The 20,697-nt window shown below is 39.6% G+C and overlaps 2 protein-coding genes across 4 annotated transcripts; both read right to left on the minus strand.

Annotated features, from left to right (window-relative positions):
* Positions 1–739: 739 nt before the first annotated feature.
* On the minus strand, positions 740–20,628 carry LOC311065357 (uncharacterized protein). 2 transcript variants are annotated; one of them, XM_084085666.1, is made up of 14 exons: positions 20,486–20,628; positions 18,333–18,843; positions 18,032–18,195; positions 17,726–17,946; positions 17,400–17,502; positions 17,217–17,314; positions 16,717–16,815; positions 16,276–16,378; positions 15,926–16,019; positions 15,082–15,136; positions 13,743–13,821; positions 3,175–3,228; positions 2,135–2,416; positions 740–1,693 (listed from the first exon to the last, which is right to left on the minus strand). In XM_084085666.1, exons 2-14 carry the CDS (start codon positions 18,829–18,831, stop codon positions 1,418–1,420), a joined length of 2,127 nt encoding a protein of 708 aa, XP_083941792.1. In that variant the 5' UTR covers positions 18,832–18,843; positions 20,486–20,628; the 3' UTR covers positions 740–1,417. The 2 variants fall into 2 exon arrangements, with proteins under 2 accessions (XP_083941792.1, XP_083941793.1); XM_084085667.1 differs by lacking the exons at positions 740–1,693; positions 2,135–2,416; positions 3,175–3,228 and adding exons at positions 11,745–12,384; positions 12,849–13,130 and having other exon boundaries at positions 13,695–13,821.
* LOC311065361 (uncharacterized protein) lies at positions 5,371–9,142 on the minus strand. Of its 2 annotated transcripts, none has more exons than XM_084085675.1 (7): positions 8,947–9,142; positions 8,014–8,081; positions 7,265–7,428; positions 6,954–7,179; positions 6,628–6,730; positions 6,445–6,542; positions 5,371–5,994 (listed from the first exon to the last, which is right to left on the minus strand). In XM_084085675.1, exons 4-7 carry the CDS (start codon positions 7,028–7,030, stop codon positions 5,883–5,885), a joined length of 390 nt encoding a protein of 129 aa, XP_083941801.1. In that variant the 5' UTR covers positions 7,031–7,179; positions 7,265–7,428; positions 8,014–8,081; positions 8,947–9,142; the 3' UTR covers positions 5,371–5,882. The 2 variants fall into 2 exon arrangements, with proteins under 2 accessions (XP_083941801.1, XP_083941800.1); XM_084085674.1 differs by having other exon boundaries at positions 7,565–8,081.
* Positions 20,629–20,697: the final 69 nt, after the last annotated feature.

Below are 20,697 nucleotides of genomic sequence, written 5' to 3' on the forward strand. Positions count from 1 at the left end.
TTCACAAATTAATTAATGAGTTAATCAATTCATTGACAAGGATTCTCCCTTACAGCAACATCACTATAATATATACACATATGTGTATATACAGATCACTATATAAACCATCACTATAATATATACACATATCATGATATCATTGTATATCGTTGTTGTCGGGCAGAAACCTCTTATCTCCATATAATAACTTTTTGTTTCTTCCTAAATGTACTCCCTAACTGATCTGATCATACTACAGCTTCACACAGAAGCATCAATGATGGACAAAACCACCTAACTCCACTTTTTGTTTTGTTTTTGGAGTTAGCTGGTTTCTGCCCGACAGCAGAGATACGCGTATCACATTTTGTGATGCATGTGGCCTTAAAATGGATTTTAGGTGCATTTAGATCCAGACCAAGAATTCATTAGTTCCTGAAAAAACGCATTTTGGGGTAACTGGTACTCATCCAACTGAAGCAATAATATAAAGTTGTTGTGGACTTTCCCACTACCCTTTCTCCTCAGCTGTGCTCTACACCTTTTGAGCTTGTGTGATCTAGGAATTTAAGCGGATTCTACTGCACGTTTCTCATTTGAAAATATGTAATGTTTGCCTTAAGAAGACATACAAATATACACTACTATGCAGAACGTCATACAATCAGCTTACAAGTTACTGGTATGAAAAACAAGAAATATGTACAATAGACAGTTTTAGTAGAAAAACAAAGCAGTCCTGCACATTGTCTTCACTTACAAAACCTTTTATTTTTATTAATGTATAAAAAGCAGTTGTCCTGTGTACAGTGTAGCAGTAATGTCTCAGCGCCTCTGCCTGATGAGAAAAAGACTAATATCTCCCCGGAACAAGGGGGAATTCCCCTTTAGGCTAGTGGTTTAGATGTTTGTGTCTTCACAGAACTATATTACAGTACAATGTTTTGGTTAAACTATTTATTTGAACCCATTAAGACCTGAGGCCGATTCTACAAATGCCTTCTGAATCAGCAGTTGTCACACTTTCAAGTTTTTTCAAAAATGTTCAAAAATATCAGATGTACAAGCTCGTAGCGTGGCACTAAGTGACGCCCTGCGAGCTTGTACATCTGATATTTTTGAACATTTTTGAAAAATCTTGACGCTAAAATCTAAAATGACACAGACGCTTTCCCGGTTTTAAAGGGAACAGTACAATGTTTTGGTCAAATTATCTTCAAGTAAAAAAGTGTCTCTGGGACACAACATCCTGTTGAAGAGACCATGAGCAAGGCATCGTACCCGCCATTGCTCATTAACGTTGAAGTTGCTCTAGAGATGACGGTGTCATAAAAAAGATGAATAATGTCCAACTTGTCTTTTAAATCTTCAGGAAGAAAAAAAGAAACACATATTCACCTAGACACTGGAGGTATTTTAAGTACATCGGTACAAGTCAATCCTTCAACCCAAGATGTTCAGAGAGGTATGGGTCGATCTCACAGAGAATCTTTATCATGATTGAACGTGCAGCAGATCCTTTGTTTGTCACTGCATCGATGACAAAACGTGCCGTATCACTTTTCACCTGCATTGCGTTGGCCTCTTCCAGCTCAGAGTAGTTTAACACCTTCTCGTCCAAAAGTTTGTCGAGGATAATCTTGAGACTGCCTTGAGAAATACCTTTGATGAAGCTGCTCCGCACAGCAAACAGTCTCTCTTCTGGACGACTCTGTGTGTGATGAAAATATAAAACAGAACTCTGTAAGAATACGTCATGTCTTTATTGTCGTTATTGCAAAAGAATAATCCTGTTGGCTCCATGTTATGGTTGAACTATAGAGCTTCTGTGTTTTAAATCTCTCAAGAGGATCATTGTTAAAAGAAGAGGTCCATTAAAATACTTTTCTTTTTTAGTCATAGTCAGCAACAAACATCTTTGACAGGTTCACCAATAACATAATGTGTTTTACTAGCAGAATACAGTGGGTAGTATACTATAAATATCATGGTGTATTGGATGTTTCTATACTATAAATATCATGGTGTATTGGATGTTTCTATACTATAAATATCATGGTGATTTGGATGTTTCTATACTATAAATATCATGGTGATTTGGATGTTTCTATACTATAAATATCATGGTGTATCAACGTTGTCCTCCACTGACCTGGACGTAAGGGACCGTTTGAGGCTCGTCAATCTCCGGTGGCAGATCCGGTAGGACGGCGGTGACAGGAGATGGATCTGGACCCGGTTGAGGCTGCAGGTTCAGATTGTTCTGCTTGTGGAGGTCGTCCAGAGCTTTGATGAAACCGTCTGCAAAATCCTCCTGCTTCTCGATCGGACTATTGCTATTATTATATATATTGTAGTTTCTGTAGATAAACTGGTCTGGGGGTGAGAGGCTGCTTCTGCTGCTGCTCTGGATGGATACAGGTCCAGAGGGAACCTAAACATTGTGGGCACATTCATATTAAATAGGATTTTTTTTCTTTCCAAAATGTAAAAATAAAGAATAAAGAACAAATGTATGCTTTGGAAAACGGTCCGAGATAATGTTTACAGTGATTTGAACATGCACGATCAGACCAAAATTTCAATTTCTTGTTTATGCCCATGCCCTGGCTATCCATGGGTTTAGTAGCAATTGTAGAAATATTAGGCCTTAAATGTAATTTAAAAAAATATATTATATGTACCCTATTTGGCCCACCATTTATAATATTATAATAATAATCTTTATTTATATAGCACGTTTCAGACAAATGCAGTTCACATTGCTTTACATTAAAGTTAAAAACACAAGTTAAACAAAGCAATAAGTTAAACTCTAGCGAAGAGTAGCACCAGGAGCGGCACCTGTCAGCGGGAGTGTTGGGCGGCAAGTACGGCATTTATTTATGAAAAAAGTTAAAATACGGAGAGGTTTCTGCCCGACAGTATATGCAATGTGGCTCTCTGGAGTGAGTTTGGAAATAGTGGCCCTCTCCATCATCAAAGCTGCCCACCCCTGAGTTAAAGCATCCAACATTGTGACGTTAAAAGTTGTTAAATTGCTTAGTGTTGATGAATGAGACCCCTGAACGTATCATTTTCAAAGACGATCCAATTAGCCACTAGATTATATTTCCCTCAATTGTGAAACCTCACTGCTTAAAAGCCACGACACTACAACACACACTAAAACCTGCTTGTGACGGTGCTTACCTGAGGGATTGGGAAGTGGGTGGCGTACTGAATGTGGTGCGGCTGCTCGTACACCTGTGTGAAGACGGGATCCATGCCCCTGTTGGCACAGAGGAAGACAATGATGAAGATTAGTTAATTAGTTAATTAGTTAGTTAAGTATTATATGTAATGTAATGATTCGATTTAAAGCGGTGAAATAAAAAAAAAGTATCACGATGCAAACAGCAGAGGGCGCAATCTAGTTAGACTCCCATCATTGTTCGCTGTCTATTCTGGCATTCCATCACTCAGTGCTCAGAGTCAGACTATGAAATCTAGGAGGAGCTAGCCCTGCATAAAGAGGGAAATGCATCGCATGTAAACATGTTTAATTGATTGATGAATGACCCAAACTATACCGTTTACTGAGGGCCCCCCTCCCCCGTCTGACGACGTTGTCAACTGTCTGATTTAAACTCTGTAGGGAACTGAGATGCTCCAAATGAGAGCTTAGCTGAGATGAATTGATTAATATCAATGAAATTCGCTATATATCTGAAAAACAGTGTTGAAAGGAGTTTGACGTCGTCAGCGGTCTGATACAATTGTTAAATTATTCAATTAGATGATTATTCATTGAACTTTGCAGACACACTGAGGCGCTCCAGATTTCTATTAGAAGCCTATCAGTAGTAAGTTTCCCTTATTACACAAATGTGTTGTTTTGTGTGTGTTCCTGTATGCTGAGAATGGAGCATAGATAAAATAAAATAAAAAAACATGTAAATCCCAAGCTTGGAACAAAGGCTAAGCCTTAGTTTGTTTATTTGAAGAGGTTTTCTTTATAATGTATTTATTTCATCTGGGATATATGTTTTAAAATCCATTTATTTCATTTTAAGACAAAATATATTTAAAGTTTTTATTTTACAAAGAAAAAAAGTATATGCCTTAATGTGTACCTTTACAGTTAATGTATGTACCTCATGAATAAAAAGGCATTATTTAATTTCATATATATTGAAAAGAGGATAAGAGAAAATACAGTTGTTAAAAAAATACATGATTTTTGTAAGAGAAATAATCAAGGTTTTTCAGTAATTTGTCTGATAAAACCTAAGGATAAAACTAAGAAAATGCTTTGTTAAAAAGGTAGGTTTTTAATCCAACTATAACTGCTATAACGACAATGATAGCCATGAATAATATCACTTTCTGAGCAATTGTATGAAGGATAGAACCTCTGCCAGCCAGACTGCAGACTGTGAGCAGTGCATTTGTTTATAGAACGTTATACAGAACACAGTTTATTATTTTCTGATAATTGACTCTTAGTGACTTTATTCTCACCTGTTGCCTCCCACGTTGGCCTGTGGACAGCCAATCATATCAGGGGAGCCCTGGGAGGGCGTGGTGCTGGGGAGAGAGGGGGAGGGCGGTGGCGAGGCCAGGCCTGTACTGGTACCTGTACTGGTACCGTAGCTGTAAGGCGGTAAGGGGAGCTTCAGCTTGCTCATGTTCCACTGTTCCAGCTGACCCACTGATTGAAACCTGTTAACCTGTGATGTGACAATAAAACATACAGATTCAGATTCTATTCCCTCGCTCAGGAGAACTCGGCACGGTGCCTGTCTTTCTTGTTTGACATTTGGCTCATTAATTATTCATAAGTCCTTCCCTCACATTACTAGGACATTTCTTTGCTATAATATTAGATTTGTTATTAAATGTAGTATGAATACGTACAGGAGGACGTAGTAGGTCATCTGAGGTGAACCTTAGAGACTGATGCTTCTGCTCTGGCTTCAAGACTACAGAGAGAGAAATGAAAATTGTACATTTACTTTAAACAAGTACATTGTAAATGTACATCCAGCTGGTGAATTCCTCTGCCTCAATCTTGGCCTCAAGCAGGTTCTTAACCAGCTCTTTTCAATTAGTCACCAGCTTGATCACGGTGAAAAGTAAGTTCTTACACTTCAGAGGCTCTGCTGTGATTAGAGCAGGGGCCACAGGGACCCCCGTGGCCCCCGAAGGCCCCACCCTCTGTGTTACGGCGGTGGAAGCAGATCGGGGCTGCATGGCAGCAGGAGCCTGGATGAGCTTCGGCTGTCCACTCCCACTGAGATCCAGGACCTTGTCTGTCGAGGGCCAAACTGTCTGGGTCGTTTCTTCCTCTCTGGGCCGTTTCTTCACCTTCAGCCTTGGCTTAAGGTCATCTCTCTCAGCACAGACGAAGACAAGGATGATGATGAAGATTTGTTAGGATAGTTATTTAATCGGTTAGGTTAGTTATCCATTATAATTACTTTTTTATGATATGTGTCATGATCAGTATGAACTTAACACTGGGAAGAGGCAGGGTGAAGGCAGGTATCCTTGTTCTTTTAAAAGTATTTTAGTTGTGATTTGAATGTTATCAGTATTGTCTGATGGCTGCTCATCAAGGACACAGTGATGTTGTGATGCACTTTGAGCAGCAGTACAACATCCATTCTGAGGCTGTGGTTCAACAAGGTACATTGTAGTGCTTTGTACCTTGCAGTTTCAGCTTAGTGTCATTCATTCTCACACACTGTTTTATATTACAGTTGATTACTAGTTCTAGTACAGGCCCAGGGGCAGATTTAGGCATCGGTGACATGGCAGCTGGCCAAGGAGACAACATGTGAGAGGCAGGACAAAATAAACAATAATGATAATAATAATAGTGCAACTCTGAGTGCAGATCTCCGCCAGATCAAACACTAAGACATGTACCTGAACGGACTCCAGCTTTGATGTTCCACATCCATGTAGACACTTTCAAACAGACCAGGAAACATCTTCAACAGGTCAATAGCAGCAGCATCCTCAGCACTGTGAACAGACAACGATAATGATTTTAGTAATCACAGCTATCAGCTAAGGCTCTCTTGGATGTTCCTACGACCCGCCTCAGAGTGATCGGAGCTTTTGGGGCCCGGTCCACTAGGCTTTGGAAAGTCCTCCCTGAGGATCTGAGACTAAGCCAATCAGCGCTCTCCTTCAAATCTCTTCTGAAAATACACCTATATTCATTGTGATGGTAATCATTGCTATAGAGTGTTTGTTCAGTAACAGGGGTCTCCCTGTCTCTCCAGCTCTTTAGTAAACACAAACAGAAAATACATTTTCAGGTTGAGATACCAATTTTATCTCTTGTGATTATCGCCTTGGCCTTTGACCTTTTCAACCCAAAGAAAGGGCAGGAGCGGCTACACTTTGTGTTATTTGTAAATCCTATTCAACTTACTAGTGCATGTGGAGATTGTGTTATTTTTAACTTACTAGTACACATGATGATTGCTTATGAAGTGCAGCAATCCAAATAAGTTGTCAGCGTAGCATTCCTTGTCCTCCATCTTCTGAACCACATCAGGTGGCAACTGGAAAACCAAAGAACTTACAGATCAAATATACTGGCCTAGTGGACATAAAGACAGACGTGAACCCAAATGATGCTTTAGTCACCTTGTCTTTCCATCTGTTGCATAGTGGTAATAATGACATAGAATACTGCCATGGAATGATCGTTTCCATAATATTTTGATTTCCAACCAAGTACTCTACTCTCCTGGAAGAAATCGAACAAAATAATGCAGCAAAAATCAAATGCACTTAAAACACATAGGGCAGAAAACATACTTTACTTAATTACTGTTAAAGATGAGGTGGGGTTTCGATTAAGCCATGATATCAATTACAAATATCATTGATATGTCAGTGACTTGTATTAAATTAAGTGTGTATTAAAAAGCACTGTTTGGCAACAGAAAATGTTTGCCTGTTTCTTGTACCTTTTGTCTGACCAGAAGAAGGCATGAGCCAAGCATTCCTCCACTTTAGGTCTTTTTGTTGGGTCTTCATTGATCATCCTCTCGATGAGATCTTTGGCAACCTCATCCTGAATATCTTTTAAATCATACTTACCACTGTAAATGTTAAATTCACAGTTAAATCCTCTGCCAAATGGATGTTGTCCTCCAGACAAGATAATAGGTAATAGTTCAACATCCCAGCCACCTTTAGAATGAATGTAAACATTTAGTGACAGTAATGCATGTGTTACTCATTGATTTAATTGTTGTGATGCAGAATAAGAACAAACCTGGATGTCAGTGCTGCGTTTATACGGTACACGTTTATCATCATCCAAGGTCTCCTTTGCCTTCCAGCATCTTGTTCCTGCACTGCTTGTGAGATGTGTTGTTTGTCCTTGGAGCAACTGTCTGCTTATTCCAAAATCAGCCAATCTGGCCCTCCCTTTAATATCTGCAGGGCAAACAGGGTAGGTATTATAATAAAATCCAATGAAAGGGGTTGGATTTAGATTAATCAATATAAATTCAGCGGGGGTGCCTAAATCTCTGACTTTATCTGCTTGTTTAATTTGGCTTCTGTAGCTTACCAATTAAGACATTCTGGGGCTTGATGTCCCGGTGGAGAATTGGAGGATTCTGAGAATGGAGTATTGTTAAACCTGTGAGAACCTGCTTTGCCAGATGCTTCTTCAGTTCAAAATCTGTATTTATGATGTGTTCTTCCAGTGTGTATTCACATAACTGAAGAACAAGGTATCCAAAGTTCTCATCCTCTACAAAGCCCAGATATCGTACAATCGAAGGATCGTCAAGCCCTGGAAGACTCAAAAAGTTTTCCTCGTTCTGCAGCACCTCATAGTTGGATTTAGACATTCTCTTCACTGCCACTTCAGTGCCATCATCTCTTAACCCCAAGAACACCTCAGTTCCATCACTTCCCTTTGATATGCGGAATGGTTTATCATTCACAAACTCAAAACTTCCAACTTTGACAACTTTATCAGCGTACGCAAGCTTCTCTAACTGTTGTCTCCACCTTTTACTGACTGGATGCCATTTCCGTCGTGGGGGTGGTGGTGGATCCATGTCTTTATTTCAGAACAGCTATGGGGAGACAAATTATGTTCGATAGAATTATTATTATTTTTGTATTATTTTTACAAAATCATCAAAGTGAGTACACGTGCATACAGTCAAAGGTATAGACAAAAGCTTATTTCATACATCTGATTCTATACAGATGTACAGATTTGATTTGAGACTTTTTTCCCCCAGGAAACATGACACAATGCAGGCTGTCTCAAGTAGTTACAACATGTAGGAATGTTGGTTGCAACAATGCCTTCCAATAGCAACACTTCAACTAAATGCTATTATTATAAAAATCATCAGGTCTAGTACTAGTAACACAAGCTGCTACAACACAGGATTGTTGTGTAGAAAAGTCAACCACTGGAAACAGAAACAGTGTCCAAAACCTCTTTTCATGGCCATGCTTGAACCTACTGCATTGTGACACGTTATGAGCTTGTAGATTTGATATTTTCAAAAACATTTGACAAATCTTCTCTTATGGGGGTACCTGGCAGCAAATATTATCAGATGGGGGTCCATGGCCAAATGTTTAAGAATCACTGCAATACTAAACCATTATATACTATATAACATTAGTGTTATGCTATATTATATCACATCATTATATACTATGTGACACTATTATATATTAATTATATCACTATGCTACTACTTAACTTAACTGGTAGTTTTTCATTGCCCCTGTTTGTCACTCAAATAGTTCAGGGTGGGACAATGTCTGGTCTCTACTCTACATGTAAAGTGTCTTGAGACAACTTGGCACTATAATGCAACTGAATGAACTGAATGAAAATAATCACTGATTAAATGAATGAAACTTGAAAAATGTAAGAATGTTCTCACTAAATCAAGCCAAAGCCAACAGTGTACTTACAGTATCAACTGTAGTCAGTGGTGAAACAAACTCTGTTTCCTGTCAGTTTTTGGTTCATTCAACAGCAGCCAGTCGGTCAAGTTTGCGTCTCAAACAAAACAACACTTCTGCTGAGAAAACAACTACAACCTTGATTAAGAGAAACTCATAGAACTCTTTCTTTACAGTGGATAAAAATTAGTTATTATTTTAGTGCAACCACTTGGGTGTGCTTCCTCATTTGAACTTACTTTCATCTTTTTCTTTCGCTTTCCAGCAGGATGTACACTGAGAGGTGTAATGCTGCCCTCCACAGGAAATGGGTTTACGGTTTTGTCTTATAGCTACAAATAGCCGATCTACAAGCTCACAACGCGTTGCGATGTACATTAGAACACAGACCAGTGGAGAGAACTCCAGACTGTTCTTCCAACAGGTTGAAAATTCATCTGTAAAAATAAAACAAAAATAAGTATAAGTTTCTTGAGAACCAGATGTGACAGTTGTGAGAATAACTACTGTCTCTCATTTCTGTAATGATTCCATGAACAGATGTTTACCTGTCATATATTCACTGTCAGATGGAATGTCCAAAGCTGTGACTTTTCAGAATTTGTGTTCCAATGTTATTATTTAGTTATAAGTTCTTGTTAATACTTTTCATTGGTTCAATATTTATAAAACCCACAGACACACTCCAACTTTCACTTTCAACATATTATCGTCGTATGGAGATGTATAACTCTGTGTAAAACACTGTCGTATGGCGATGTATGACTCTGTAAAACACGGAGATGTATAGGCCTAACTCTGTAAAACATCTTCGTAAGGAGAAGGGAAGTTGAGTCCTCCCCGACACCACTTGTTCGCCCATCAGTCCAACGGATTACCCACACAGATTAGTTTCCCTTTCGAAGGCTAGACTTGGGTGTACTAGACTGTACTAAACTCTACTGGGCTCTAATAGGCTGTGCTAGGCTGTCCTTGGCTCTAGTAGGCCGTACGAGACAGTACTGTACTATAGCCTAGAAACGTTGATGTAAAACTATTGGTCGTGCACACAAACTCTTGTACAAACTATTGCCCGTTTACACAGTGGTTAGTCTCAAGTGTGAGTACAGCCATCTAAGTAGCCCCCGTCTCCTAGTCTATTCCCCCACTATGCTGGACTAGGCTAGACTTGGGTGTACTAGGCTGTACTAGACTCTACTGGGCTCTAATAGGCTGTACTAGGCTCTAGTAGGCTGTGCTAGGCTGTCCTAGGCTCTAGTAGGCCGTAGAGACAGTACTGTACTATAGTACAGTACTGTCCGTTTAGTACAGGGATGGGCAACTGGCGGCACGCGGGCCGCATGCGGCCCGCACCCTCACTCAATGCGGCCCCAGGCCAAAATAAAAAAAAAAACATTTTTTTTTTTTTTGCGCCAAAAAAAATTTAAATTGTTTTTTGGCCAAGTCTATACCTGCAACCACACGTAACTTCTACTTTATTCTTCTTATTCCTCGTCTTTGTATTGGTATTGTTTGTGTTGGAGCGCCTCAGTGCGGCTGCAGAGTTCATGTGCAACCTCTTCCAGAGAGAGATAGAGACACTAGAAACTCTGCTGGAGACACAAAACAAACTGTGTAGACTTGGCCCTTTGAAATAAAATGTATTTTGGCCCAAAAGAAATGCATTAGTCGACTGCCAGTCGACTATTGGCAATTAGTCGCCAATTAGATTCAACTAAACAAATCCTTAGTCGGGGAGAGGCCTACTAAATGCTAAATAAAAACAAAGTTATAACAAATAATAATAGTTAATATCACATATATGTGACTATTATGGGCTTTTTGAGTAATGGGGTACTACTGGCGAGAGTGGCGATAAACGGGCGGGCTGGGACAAAAATTCAGCCCTGGCATTTTGGTCCGAACCGGCGCATCGCCCCCGGACCGTTTTGCCAACGTTTTTTTTTTTGGTCAACCTGGGGGGGGGGGGGGTCCCTGCCGATAAACAATGCGGCCCCCCAGAGTGATTGAGGAAATTTTGTGGCCCTCACCATCTACAAAGTTGCCCACCCCTGGTTTAGTACTTATTACTCTTACTCGAGTACATTTCCAAGACAAATACTTTACTTTTACTTGAGTAAATTTCAAGGAAGGCTGAAAAGTACTCGTTACTGTTAGGTAACAGGAGCACACGGCCGAACGATGGAGAAAAAAACCCGCTGAAATCTGTCGTGCACAGAAAAAAACATCCACATGTGCTCCACTCAGTCTGTGTCAGTCCAGGCTGGTGTGTGTGTGTGTGTGTGTGTGTGTGTGTGTGCGCGCGCGCGCGTCACTGCGTAATAGTAGATCTATATGACCTGTTCAGATGGAGCCATAATTTGAAGTCATTCTTAAATCTTGCAAGAGAATGTAGGGATTTCAGAGCTGTTTCCAGCAGCAAAAAAGTCTTGATCTAAATGAAAAGTTATCATTTGAAATTATGTTTGAAAATATCAGTAAAAAAGGAGTCATTTGTATTTGTTTTTGTAATATAGTAAAATATATAGTAAAAGTCAGGGCGTTTGTACCTACTTTGGCCACTTGGTGTCACTTTGGGTCAACTCTATCTAATAGAGGTCACTGTTAAGTAGAGTGTGAACACATTATAATGAACACACATATTTATAATGAAACAAAGATGAATTAACCCAATGATGTATCATATTTATAATGAAGATGAATTAATCCACTACTCATCAACATATATCATATTTATAATGATAGTAGAAAAACAAAGCAGTCCTGCACATTGTCTTCACTTACAAAACCCTTTATTTGTATTCATGTATAAAAAGCAGTTGTCCTGTGTACAGTGTAGCAGTAATGTCTCAGAGCCCTCTGCCTGATTAGAAAAAGACTAATATCTCCCAGGAACAAGGGGGAATTCCCCTTTAGGCTAGTGGTTTAGATGTTTGTGTCTTCACAGAACTATATTACAGTACAATGTTTTGGTTAAACTATTTATTTGAACCCATTAAGACCTGAGGCCGATTCTACAAATGCCTTCTGAATCAGCAGTTCTCACACTTTCAAGATTTTTCAAAAATGTTCAAAAATATCAGATGTACAAGCTCGCAGCGTGTCACGCTGCGAGCTTGTACATCTGATATTTTTGAATAGCCAACGCTAAAATCTAAAATGACAAAGACGTCATTCGTTCAACCCAAGATGTTCAGAGAGGTATGGGTCGATCTCACAGAGAATCTTTATCATGATTGAACGTGCAGCAGATCCTTTGTTTGTCACCGCATCGATGACAAAACGTGCCGTATCACTTTTCACCTGCATGGCGTTGGCCTCTTCCAGCTCAGAGTAGTTTAACACCTTCTCGTCCAAAAGTTTGTCAAGGACCATTTTGAGACTGCCTTGAGAAATACCTTTGATGAAGCTGCTCCGCACAGCAAGCAGTCTCTCTTCTGGACGACTCTGTGTGTGATGAAAATATAAAACAGAACTCTGCAAGAATCATCATCAGGTTTTGATTAATCTACTTCATGTCTTTATTGTCGTTATTGCAAAAGAATATTCCTGTTGGCTCCATTTTATGGTTGAACTATAGAGCTTCTGTGTTTTAAATCTCTCAAGAGGATCATTGTCAAAAGAAGAGATCCATTAAAATACTTTTCTTTTCTAGTCATAATCAGGAACAAACATCTTAGATAGGTTCACCAATAACATAATGTGTTTTACTAGCAGAATACAGTGGGTAGTATACTATAAATATCATGGTGTATTGGATGTTTCTATACTATAAATATCATGGTGTATTGGATGTTTCTATACTATAAATATCATGGTGATTTGGATGTTTCTATACTATAAATATCATGGTGATTTGGATGTTTCTATACTATAAATATCATGGTGTATCAACGTTGTCCTCCACTGACCTGGACGTCAGGGACCGTTTGAGGCTGGTCAATCTCCGGTGGCAGATCCGGTAGGACGGCGGTGACAGGAGATGGATCTGGACCCGGTTGAGGCTGCAGGTTCAGATTGTTCTGCTTGTGGAGGTCGTCCAGAGCTTTGATGAAACCGTCTGCAAAATCCTCCTGCTTCTCGATCGGACTATTGCTATTATTATATATATTGTAGTTTCTGTAGATAAACTGGTCTGGGGGTGAGAGGCTGCTTCTGCTGCTGCTCTGGATGGATACAGGTTCAGAGGGAACCTAAACATTGTGGGCACATTCATATTAAATAGGATTTTTTTTTCTTTCCAAAATGTAAAAAGAAAGAATAAAGAACAAATGTATGCTTTGGAAAACGGTCCGAGATAATGTTTACAGTGATTTGAAGATGCACGATCAGACCAAAATTTCAATTTCTTGTTTATGCCCATGCCCTGGCTATCCATGGGTTTTGTAGCAATTGTAGAACTATTAGGCCTTAAATGTAATTTAAAAATATATATTATATGTACCCTATATGGCCCACCATTTATAATAATATAATAATAATCTTTATTTATAGAGCACCTTTCAGACAAATGCAGTTCACAGTGCTTTACATTCAAGTTAAAAACACAAGTTAAACAAAGCAATTTAAAGCATCCAACATTGTGACGTTAAAAGTTGTTAAATTGCTTAGTGTGGATGAATGAGACCCCTGAACGTATCATTTTCAAAGACGATCCAATTAGCCACTAGATTACATTTCCCTCAATTGTGAAACCTCACTGCTTAAAAGCCACGACACTACAACGCACACTAAAACCTGCCTGTGACGGTGCTTACCTGAGGGATTGGGAAGTGTGTGGGGTACTGCTGAATGTGCTCGTACACCTGTGGGAAGACGGGATCCATGCCCTTGTCTTTACAGGCGGCCATGCTGTCCTGATCCGAGGCGGGCTTCTCGTCCTCTCTGTTGGCACAGAGGAAGACAATGATGAAGATTAGCTAATTAGATAATTACTTAGTTAAGTATTATATTCTTTATGTAGGCATGTAATGATTCAAACTGGTGACGATTTAAAGCGGTGAAATAAAAAAAAAGTATCACGATGCAAACAGCAGAGGGCGCAATCTAGTTAGACTCCCTTCATTGTTCGCTGTCTATTCTGCCTGCATTCCATCACTCACTGCTCAGAGTCAGACTATGAAATCTAAACAACTAGGAGCTAGTGCTGCATAAAGATGGAAATGTGCATCGCATGTAAACATGTTTAATTGATTGATGAATGGCCCAAACTATACCGTTTACTGAGAGGACCCCCTCCCCCGTCTGACGACGTTGTCAACTGTCTGATTTAAACTCTGTAGGGAACTGAGATGCTCCAAATGAGAGATTAAATAAGAATTAATTGATTAATATCAATGAAATTCGCTATATATCTGAAAAACTGTGTTGAAAGGAGTTTGACGTCATCAGCGGTCTGATACAATTGTCAAATTATTCAATTAGATTATTATTCATTAAACTCTGCAGACACACTGAGGCGCTCCAGATTTCTATTAGAAGCCTATCAGTAGTACGTTTCCCTTATTACACAAATGTGTTATTTTGTGTGTGTTCCTGTATGCTGAGAATGGAGCATAGATAAAATAAAATAAAAAAACATGTAAATCCCAAGCTTGGAACCAAGGCTAAGCCTTAGTTTGTTTATTTGAAGAGGTTTTCTTTATAATGTATTTATTTCATCTGGGATATATGTTTTAAAATCCATTTTTCATTTTCATTTTAAGACTAAATATATTTAAAGTTATTATTTTACAAAGAAAAAAAGTAGATGCCTTAATGTGTACCTTACAGTTAATGTATGTATCTCATGAATAAAAAGGCATTATTTAATTTCATATATATCGAAAAGAGGATAAGAGAAATTACAGTTGTTAAAAAAATACATGATTTTTGTAATCAAGGTTTTTCAGTAATTTGTCTGATAAAACCTAAGGATAAAACTAAGAAAATGCTTTGTTAAAAAGGTAGGTTTTTAGTCCAACTATAACTAACTATAATGACAATAATAGCCATGAATAATATCACTTTCTGAGCAATTGTATGAAGGATAGAACCTCTGCCAGCCAGACTGCAGACTGTGAGCAGTGCATTTGTTTATAGAACGTTATACAGAACACAGTTTATTATTTTCTGATAATTGAATCTTAGTGAATTTATTCTCACCTGTTGCCTCCCACGTGTCCCTGTGGACAGCCAATCATATCAGGGGAGGGGATATCTGCAGTGGAGAGAGAGAGAGCAGTCAGCCAGGCTGAGGTACCACTCACTTTACTGAATGCTATCAACATGGCCACCCTCTCCTCCATTGAGTTCAAAGGAGAGGTGGCGCCATCTTGTGAGGTTTGCAGCTATTACTTTCAATGGTGTGACATCACTCTTTCTGTTATAGTTCCAACAACCAATCACCAAAGACAATTAATCTGATGCCATGAATGTAACTGAATGTTACAGTTTGTACATTTTGCTACAGTTCCTTGGTTTTTGCTTTAACTTACATTTTAAAGTTTACATGGATTTTTGTATTACTTACGGTAGATTGTTAGTGATTTTAAGGGATATTGTTCTAATGTTTGACAATGTTCTGATTCTTCAAATACATGTACTAGTGTTAGTGAGACATGAGCTACATACAAAATCAGCATTCAAACATCCACAGTCTGCATCCAGAATATGGATGATTACAAATATAAGTTGACTGACTGTAGTGTTATGATCTAGACGTTAGGTGTAGGATGTGCTACGTGACTCGGACCACATAAAGGCTTCAATTAATGCAATCAATCGATGTGTGGCATTACGAATCATATGAGCGAGACTATGAAAAAGCATGTGACTTGTGACACCGTGTGACTGGAGACATAATATATCCACACAGACAGTGTAGGATGGTGAACTACAACTAAACCCTGATTATTAACTTAAGATGGGGGGGGGGGGCAGGCTGGGGAGAGAGGGGAGGAGAAGGGTCTGGGGGAGGGTGGTGGCAAGGCCAGGCCTGTACTGGTACCGTAGCTGTGCCGTAGCTGTTCCAGCTCCTGGAAGAAGAGTTCCAGGATGTCCTCCTGACAGGTTTCCACTGATGGAAAGTGAAACCTGTTAACCTGTGATGTGACAATAAAACATACAGATTCAGATTCTATTCCCTCGCTCAGGAGAACTTGGCACGGTGCCTGTCTTTCTTGTTTGACATTTGGCTCATTAATTATTCATAAGTCCTTCCCTCACATCACTAGGACATTTCTTTGCTATAATATTACATTTGTTATTAAATGTAGTTTGAATACGTACAGGAGGAGGAAGTAAGTCATCTGAGGTGACCATTAGAGACTGATGCTTAAATGTAGTTTGAATACGTACAGGAGGAAGTGGGAAGGGCTGGAACTGTGATTCATCTGTGATCCAAACTGTCTGGGTCGCTTCTTCCTCTCTGGGCCGTTTCTTCACCTTCAGCCTTGGCTTCCTGTCAGCACAGACGAAGACAAGGATGATGATGAAGATTAGTTAGGAATTAGGATGGTTATTTAATTAGTTAGGTTAGTTATCCATTATAACTATCTTTTTTTATGACATGTGAATGCTATGTCCTTGACATTGGGAAGAGGCAGGGTGAAGGCAGGTATCCTTGTTCTTTTAAAAGTATTTTAGTTGTGATGTGAATGTTAGTAGTGATGTGATCCTGACAGAGTTTTGACACATTTGGGTAAATCCATGGTAATCTCAGGCATAATGATGGAATAATGTAATGTTAAACAATAAGTGTACCTCAGTGTGTTTAATGTTAAACACTAAGACATGTACCTATGTGTGTCCCAGCTTAGATCTTTTACAAGCATGTAGACATTTTCAAACAGACCAGGAAACATCTCCAACAGGTCAATAGCAGCAGCATCCTCAGCACTGTGAACAGACAACGATAATGATTTTAGTAATCACAGCTATCAGGTAAGGCTCTCTTGGATGTTCCTACGACCCGCCTCAGAGTGATCGGAGCCCGGTCCACTAGGCTTTGGAAAGCCCTCCCTGAGGATCTGAGACTAACCCAATCAGCGCTCTCCTTCAAATCTCTTCTGAAAACACACCTATATTCATTGTGATAGTAATCATTGCTATAGTGTGTTTGTTCAGTAACAGGGGTCTCCCTGTCTCTCCAGCTCTTTAGTAAACAGAAAATACATTTCAGGTTGGGATACCAATTTTATCTCTCTTGTGATTATCGCCTTGGCCTTTGACCTTTTCAACCCAAAGAAAGGGCAGGAGCGGCTACACTTTGTGTTATTTGTAAATCCTATTCAACTTACTAGTACACATGATGATCGCTTATGAAGCGCAGCAATCCTAATTGATCGTCAGGGTAGCTCTCCTTGTCCTCCATCTTCTGAACCACATCAGGTGGCAACTGGAAAACCAAAGAACTTAAAGATCAAATATACTGGCCTAGTGGACATAAAGACAGACGTGAACCCAAATGATGCTTTAGTCACCTTGTCTTTCCATCTGTTGCATAGTGGTAATAATGACATAGAATATTGCCATGGACTGATCGTTAGAATAATATTTTGATTACCAACCAAGTACTCTACTCTCCTGGAAGAAATCAAACAAAATAATGCAGCAAAAATCAAATGCACTTAAAACACATAGGGCAGAAAACATACTTTACTTAATTACTGTTAAAGATGAGATGGGGTTTCGATTAAGCCATGATATCAGTTACAAATATCATTGATATGTCAGTGACTTGTATTAAATTAAGTGTGTATTAAAAAGCACTGTTTGGCAACAGAAAATGTTTGCCTGTTTCTTGTACCTTTTGTCTGACCAGAAGAAGGCATGAGCCAAGCATTCCTCCACTTTAGGTCTTTTCGTTGGGTCTTCATTGATCATCCTCTTGATGAGATCTTTGGCAACCTCATCCTGAATATCTTTTAAATCATACTTACCACTGTAAATGTTAACTTCACAGTTAAATCCTCTGCCAAATGGATGTTGTCCTCCAGACAAGATGTAATAGTTCAACATCCCAGCCACCTTTAGAATGAATGTAAACATTTAGTGACAGTAATGCATGTGTTACTCATTGATTACATTGTTGTGATGCAGAATAAGAACAAACCTGGATGTCAGTGCTGCGTTTATACGGTACACGTTTATCATCATCCAAGGCCTCCTTTGCCTTCCAGCATCTTGTTCCTGCACTGCTTGTGAGATGTGTTGTTTGTCCTTGGAGCAACTGTCTGCTTATTCCAAAATCAGCCAATCTGGCCCTCCCTGTCATATCTGCAGGGCAAACAGAGTAGGTATTATAATAAAATCCAATGAAAGGGTTTGGATTTAGATTAATCAATATAAATTCAGTGAATGGTGCCTAAATCTCTGACTTTATCTGCTTGTTTAATTTGGCTTCTGTAGCTTACCAATTAAGACATTCTGGGGCTTGATGTCCCGGTGGAGAATTGGAGGATTCTGAGAATGGAGTATTGTTAAACCTGTGAGAACCTGCTTTGCCAGATGCTTCTTCAGTTCAAAATCTGTATTTATGATGTGTTCTTCCAGTGTGCATTCACATAACTGAAGAACAAGGTATCCAAAGTTCTCATCCTCTACAAAGCCCAGATATCGTACAATCGAAGGATCGTCAAGCTCTGGAAGACTCAAAAGGTTTTCCTCGTTCTGCAGCACCTCATAGTTGGATTTAGACATTCTCTTCACTGCCACTTCAGTGCCATCATCTCTTAACCCCAAGAACACCTCAGTTCCATCAGTTCCCTTTGCTATGCGGAATAGTTTATCATTCACAAACTCAAAACTTCCAACTTTGACAACTTTGTCAGCGTACGCAAGCTTCTCTAACTGTTGTCTCCACCTTTTACTGACTGGACGCCATTTCCGTCGTGGGGGTGGTGGTGGATCCATGTCTTAGAACAGCTATGGGGAGACAAATAAATTATGTTAAATAGATAGAATTATTTTATTTTTACAAAATCATCAAAGTGAGTACAGGTGCATACAGTCAAAGGTATAGACACAAGAAGGCTGAAAAGCTTATTTCATACATCTGATTCTGTACAGATGTACAGATTTGATTTGAGACTTTTTCCCAGAAACATGAGACAATGCAGGCTGTCAAGTAGCCCCGCCCCCTTTCGGAACCCATAATACCTTTTTTATATTTGGGAAGGTGGTATCCAGGGTCCCTTGACAGTCAATGCACTCTCCCATGTACCCGCTGGTACCACTGTCTGGTCTCGGACAAATATAACGTCGCTAAAGTGTTGCAGAGATTTTTCAAAGATACCCCCAAATGCAGTAGGCTCCCGCGGAAACATGCGTTGATCGGCGCTGCCATTAAATGTGTTTAATCCATATTTTAAAATGAAGTTTTCTTCTCTTCCGCGCTCCATGCCGCTCCTCCCGTCACGTCACAAAACAGGGAAGGTGGGACATGGTGCTCCAGAGAGAGCAAAACTACATTTTAAAATATGGATTAAACATGTTTAATGGCAACGCCGATTAGCGCCGATCAACGCACGTTTCCGCGGGAGCCTACTGCATTTGGGGGTATCTTTGAAAAATCTCTGCAACACATAAGCGACGTTATATTTGTCTGGGACCAGACAGTGGTACCAGCGGGTACCAGGGAGAATGGACTGACTGTCAAGGGACCCTGGATACCGCCTTCCCAAATATAAAAGAGGTATTCAAGGTTCCGAAAGGGGCTAGCAGTCAAGTAGGTACAACATGCTGGTTGCAACAATGCCTTCCAATAGAAACACCTCAACTAAATGCCATTATTATAAAAATCATCAGGTCTAGTACTCATAACAAAAGCTACTACACAGGATCGTTGTGTACAAAAGTCAACCACTGGAAACAGAAACAGTGTCCAAAACCACTTTTTATGGCCATGCCTGAACCTACTGGCATTGTGACACGCTGTGAGCTTGTAAATTTGCTATATTTGAAACATTTTGACAAATATTGTTCTCTTATGGAATATGGATGTACCTGGCAGCAAATATTATCAGATTAGAGTCTATGGCCAAATAATACATATCAATATGGGGTCCTTGACATGAATCAGTGCATTAAACCAGTGGTTCTCAAATTGGGGTCCGGGGACCCCCAGGAGTACTTGAGGGAGTTCCAGGGGGTCCCCAGCTAAATGATAGATAGTTAGGATTAGGGACCAAATGGACCCTTATGGGTCTGTAACTCTGAGTGTGCAAATGGCACCAAATGGACCCTGATGGGTCCATTTGGTTCCATTTGTACACTCTCAGAGTTAAGTTAACATTGATTTTACAATATAAAATGGGGTCCAAGTGATAGAAATGCCATTAAATGGGGGTCTGTAGCCATAATGCATGTCAAACTGGGGGTCCTTGAAATTAAAATGTTTGCGAATCACTGCTAGAGTTGTAAAAGTCGTCTCTTATTGGGGTCCTCCTTGGCATATCTTTTCAAATAGGGGTCCGCGGGCTAATAAGCGTCAATTTGGGGGTCCTTGTCGACATGAAAAAGTTTGAGAACCACTGCATTAAACCACTGATTAAATGAACAAACTCACCCTGTTTCCTTCAGCAGCCAGTAGATTAACTTCAATCAACACTTCTGCTGAGAAAACGGCTCCAACAGCCAGAAAGTGAAAACCATAGATATATATATCTATGGTGAAAACAGCTGGATTAGGAGCTCTGCTTTAGTTTACATGAAGCCATGCAGCTGTTTTCACTACTGCATTGTGGGTATGTACTTCTTCTTCTGACGACCACTTTATCT

This window comes from Gymnoscopelus microlampas, assembly GCF_963454915.1.
Source record: "Gymnoscopelus microlampas genome assembly, chromosome: 18".
In the NCBI taxonomy this organism is placed as follows: Eukaryota; Metazoa; Chordata; class Actinopteri; order Myctophiformes; family Myctophidae; genus Gymnoscopelus; species Gymnoscopelus microlampas.

Bases quoted from the DNA above. Each gene is read 5' to 3' on its own strand.
- LOC311065361 (XM_084085675.1), bottom strand. From the start codon at position 7,030: ATGATCAATGAAGACCCAACAAAAAGACCTAAAGTGGAGGAATGCTTG. The intron at 6,731-6,953 runs GTACAAGAAACA...GATTTCTTCCAG, and splicing joins TTCTTCTGGTCAGACAAAAG to GAGAGTAGAGTACTTGGTTG. The intron at 5,995-6,444 runs GTAAGTTAAAAA...GTCTGTTCACAG, and splicing joins AGCAATCATCATGTGTACTA to TGCTGAGGATGCTGCTGCTA.
- LOC311065357 (XM_084085666.1), bottom strand. From the start codon at position 18,831: ATGGATCCACCACCACCCCCACGACGGAAATGGCGTCCAGTCAGTAAA. The intron at 17,315-17,399 runs GTGACTAAAGCA...TTGGTTTTCCAG, and splicing joins GCAACAGATGGAAAGACAAG to TTGCCACCTGATGTGGTTCA. The intron at 15,137-15,925 runs GTACCAGTACAG...TCTCCACTGCAG, and splicing joins ACAGCTACGGCACAGCTACG to ATATCCCCTCCCCTGATATG.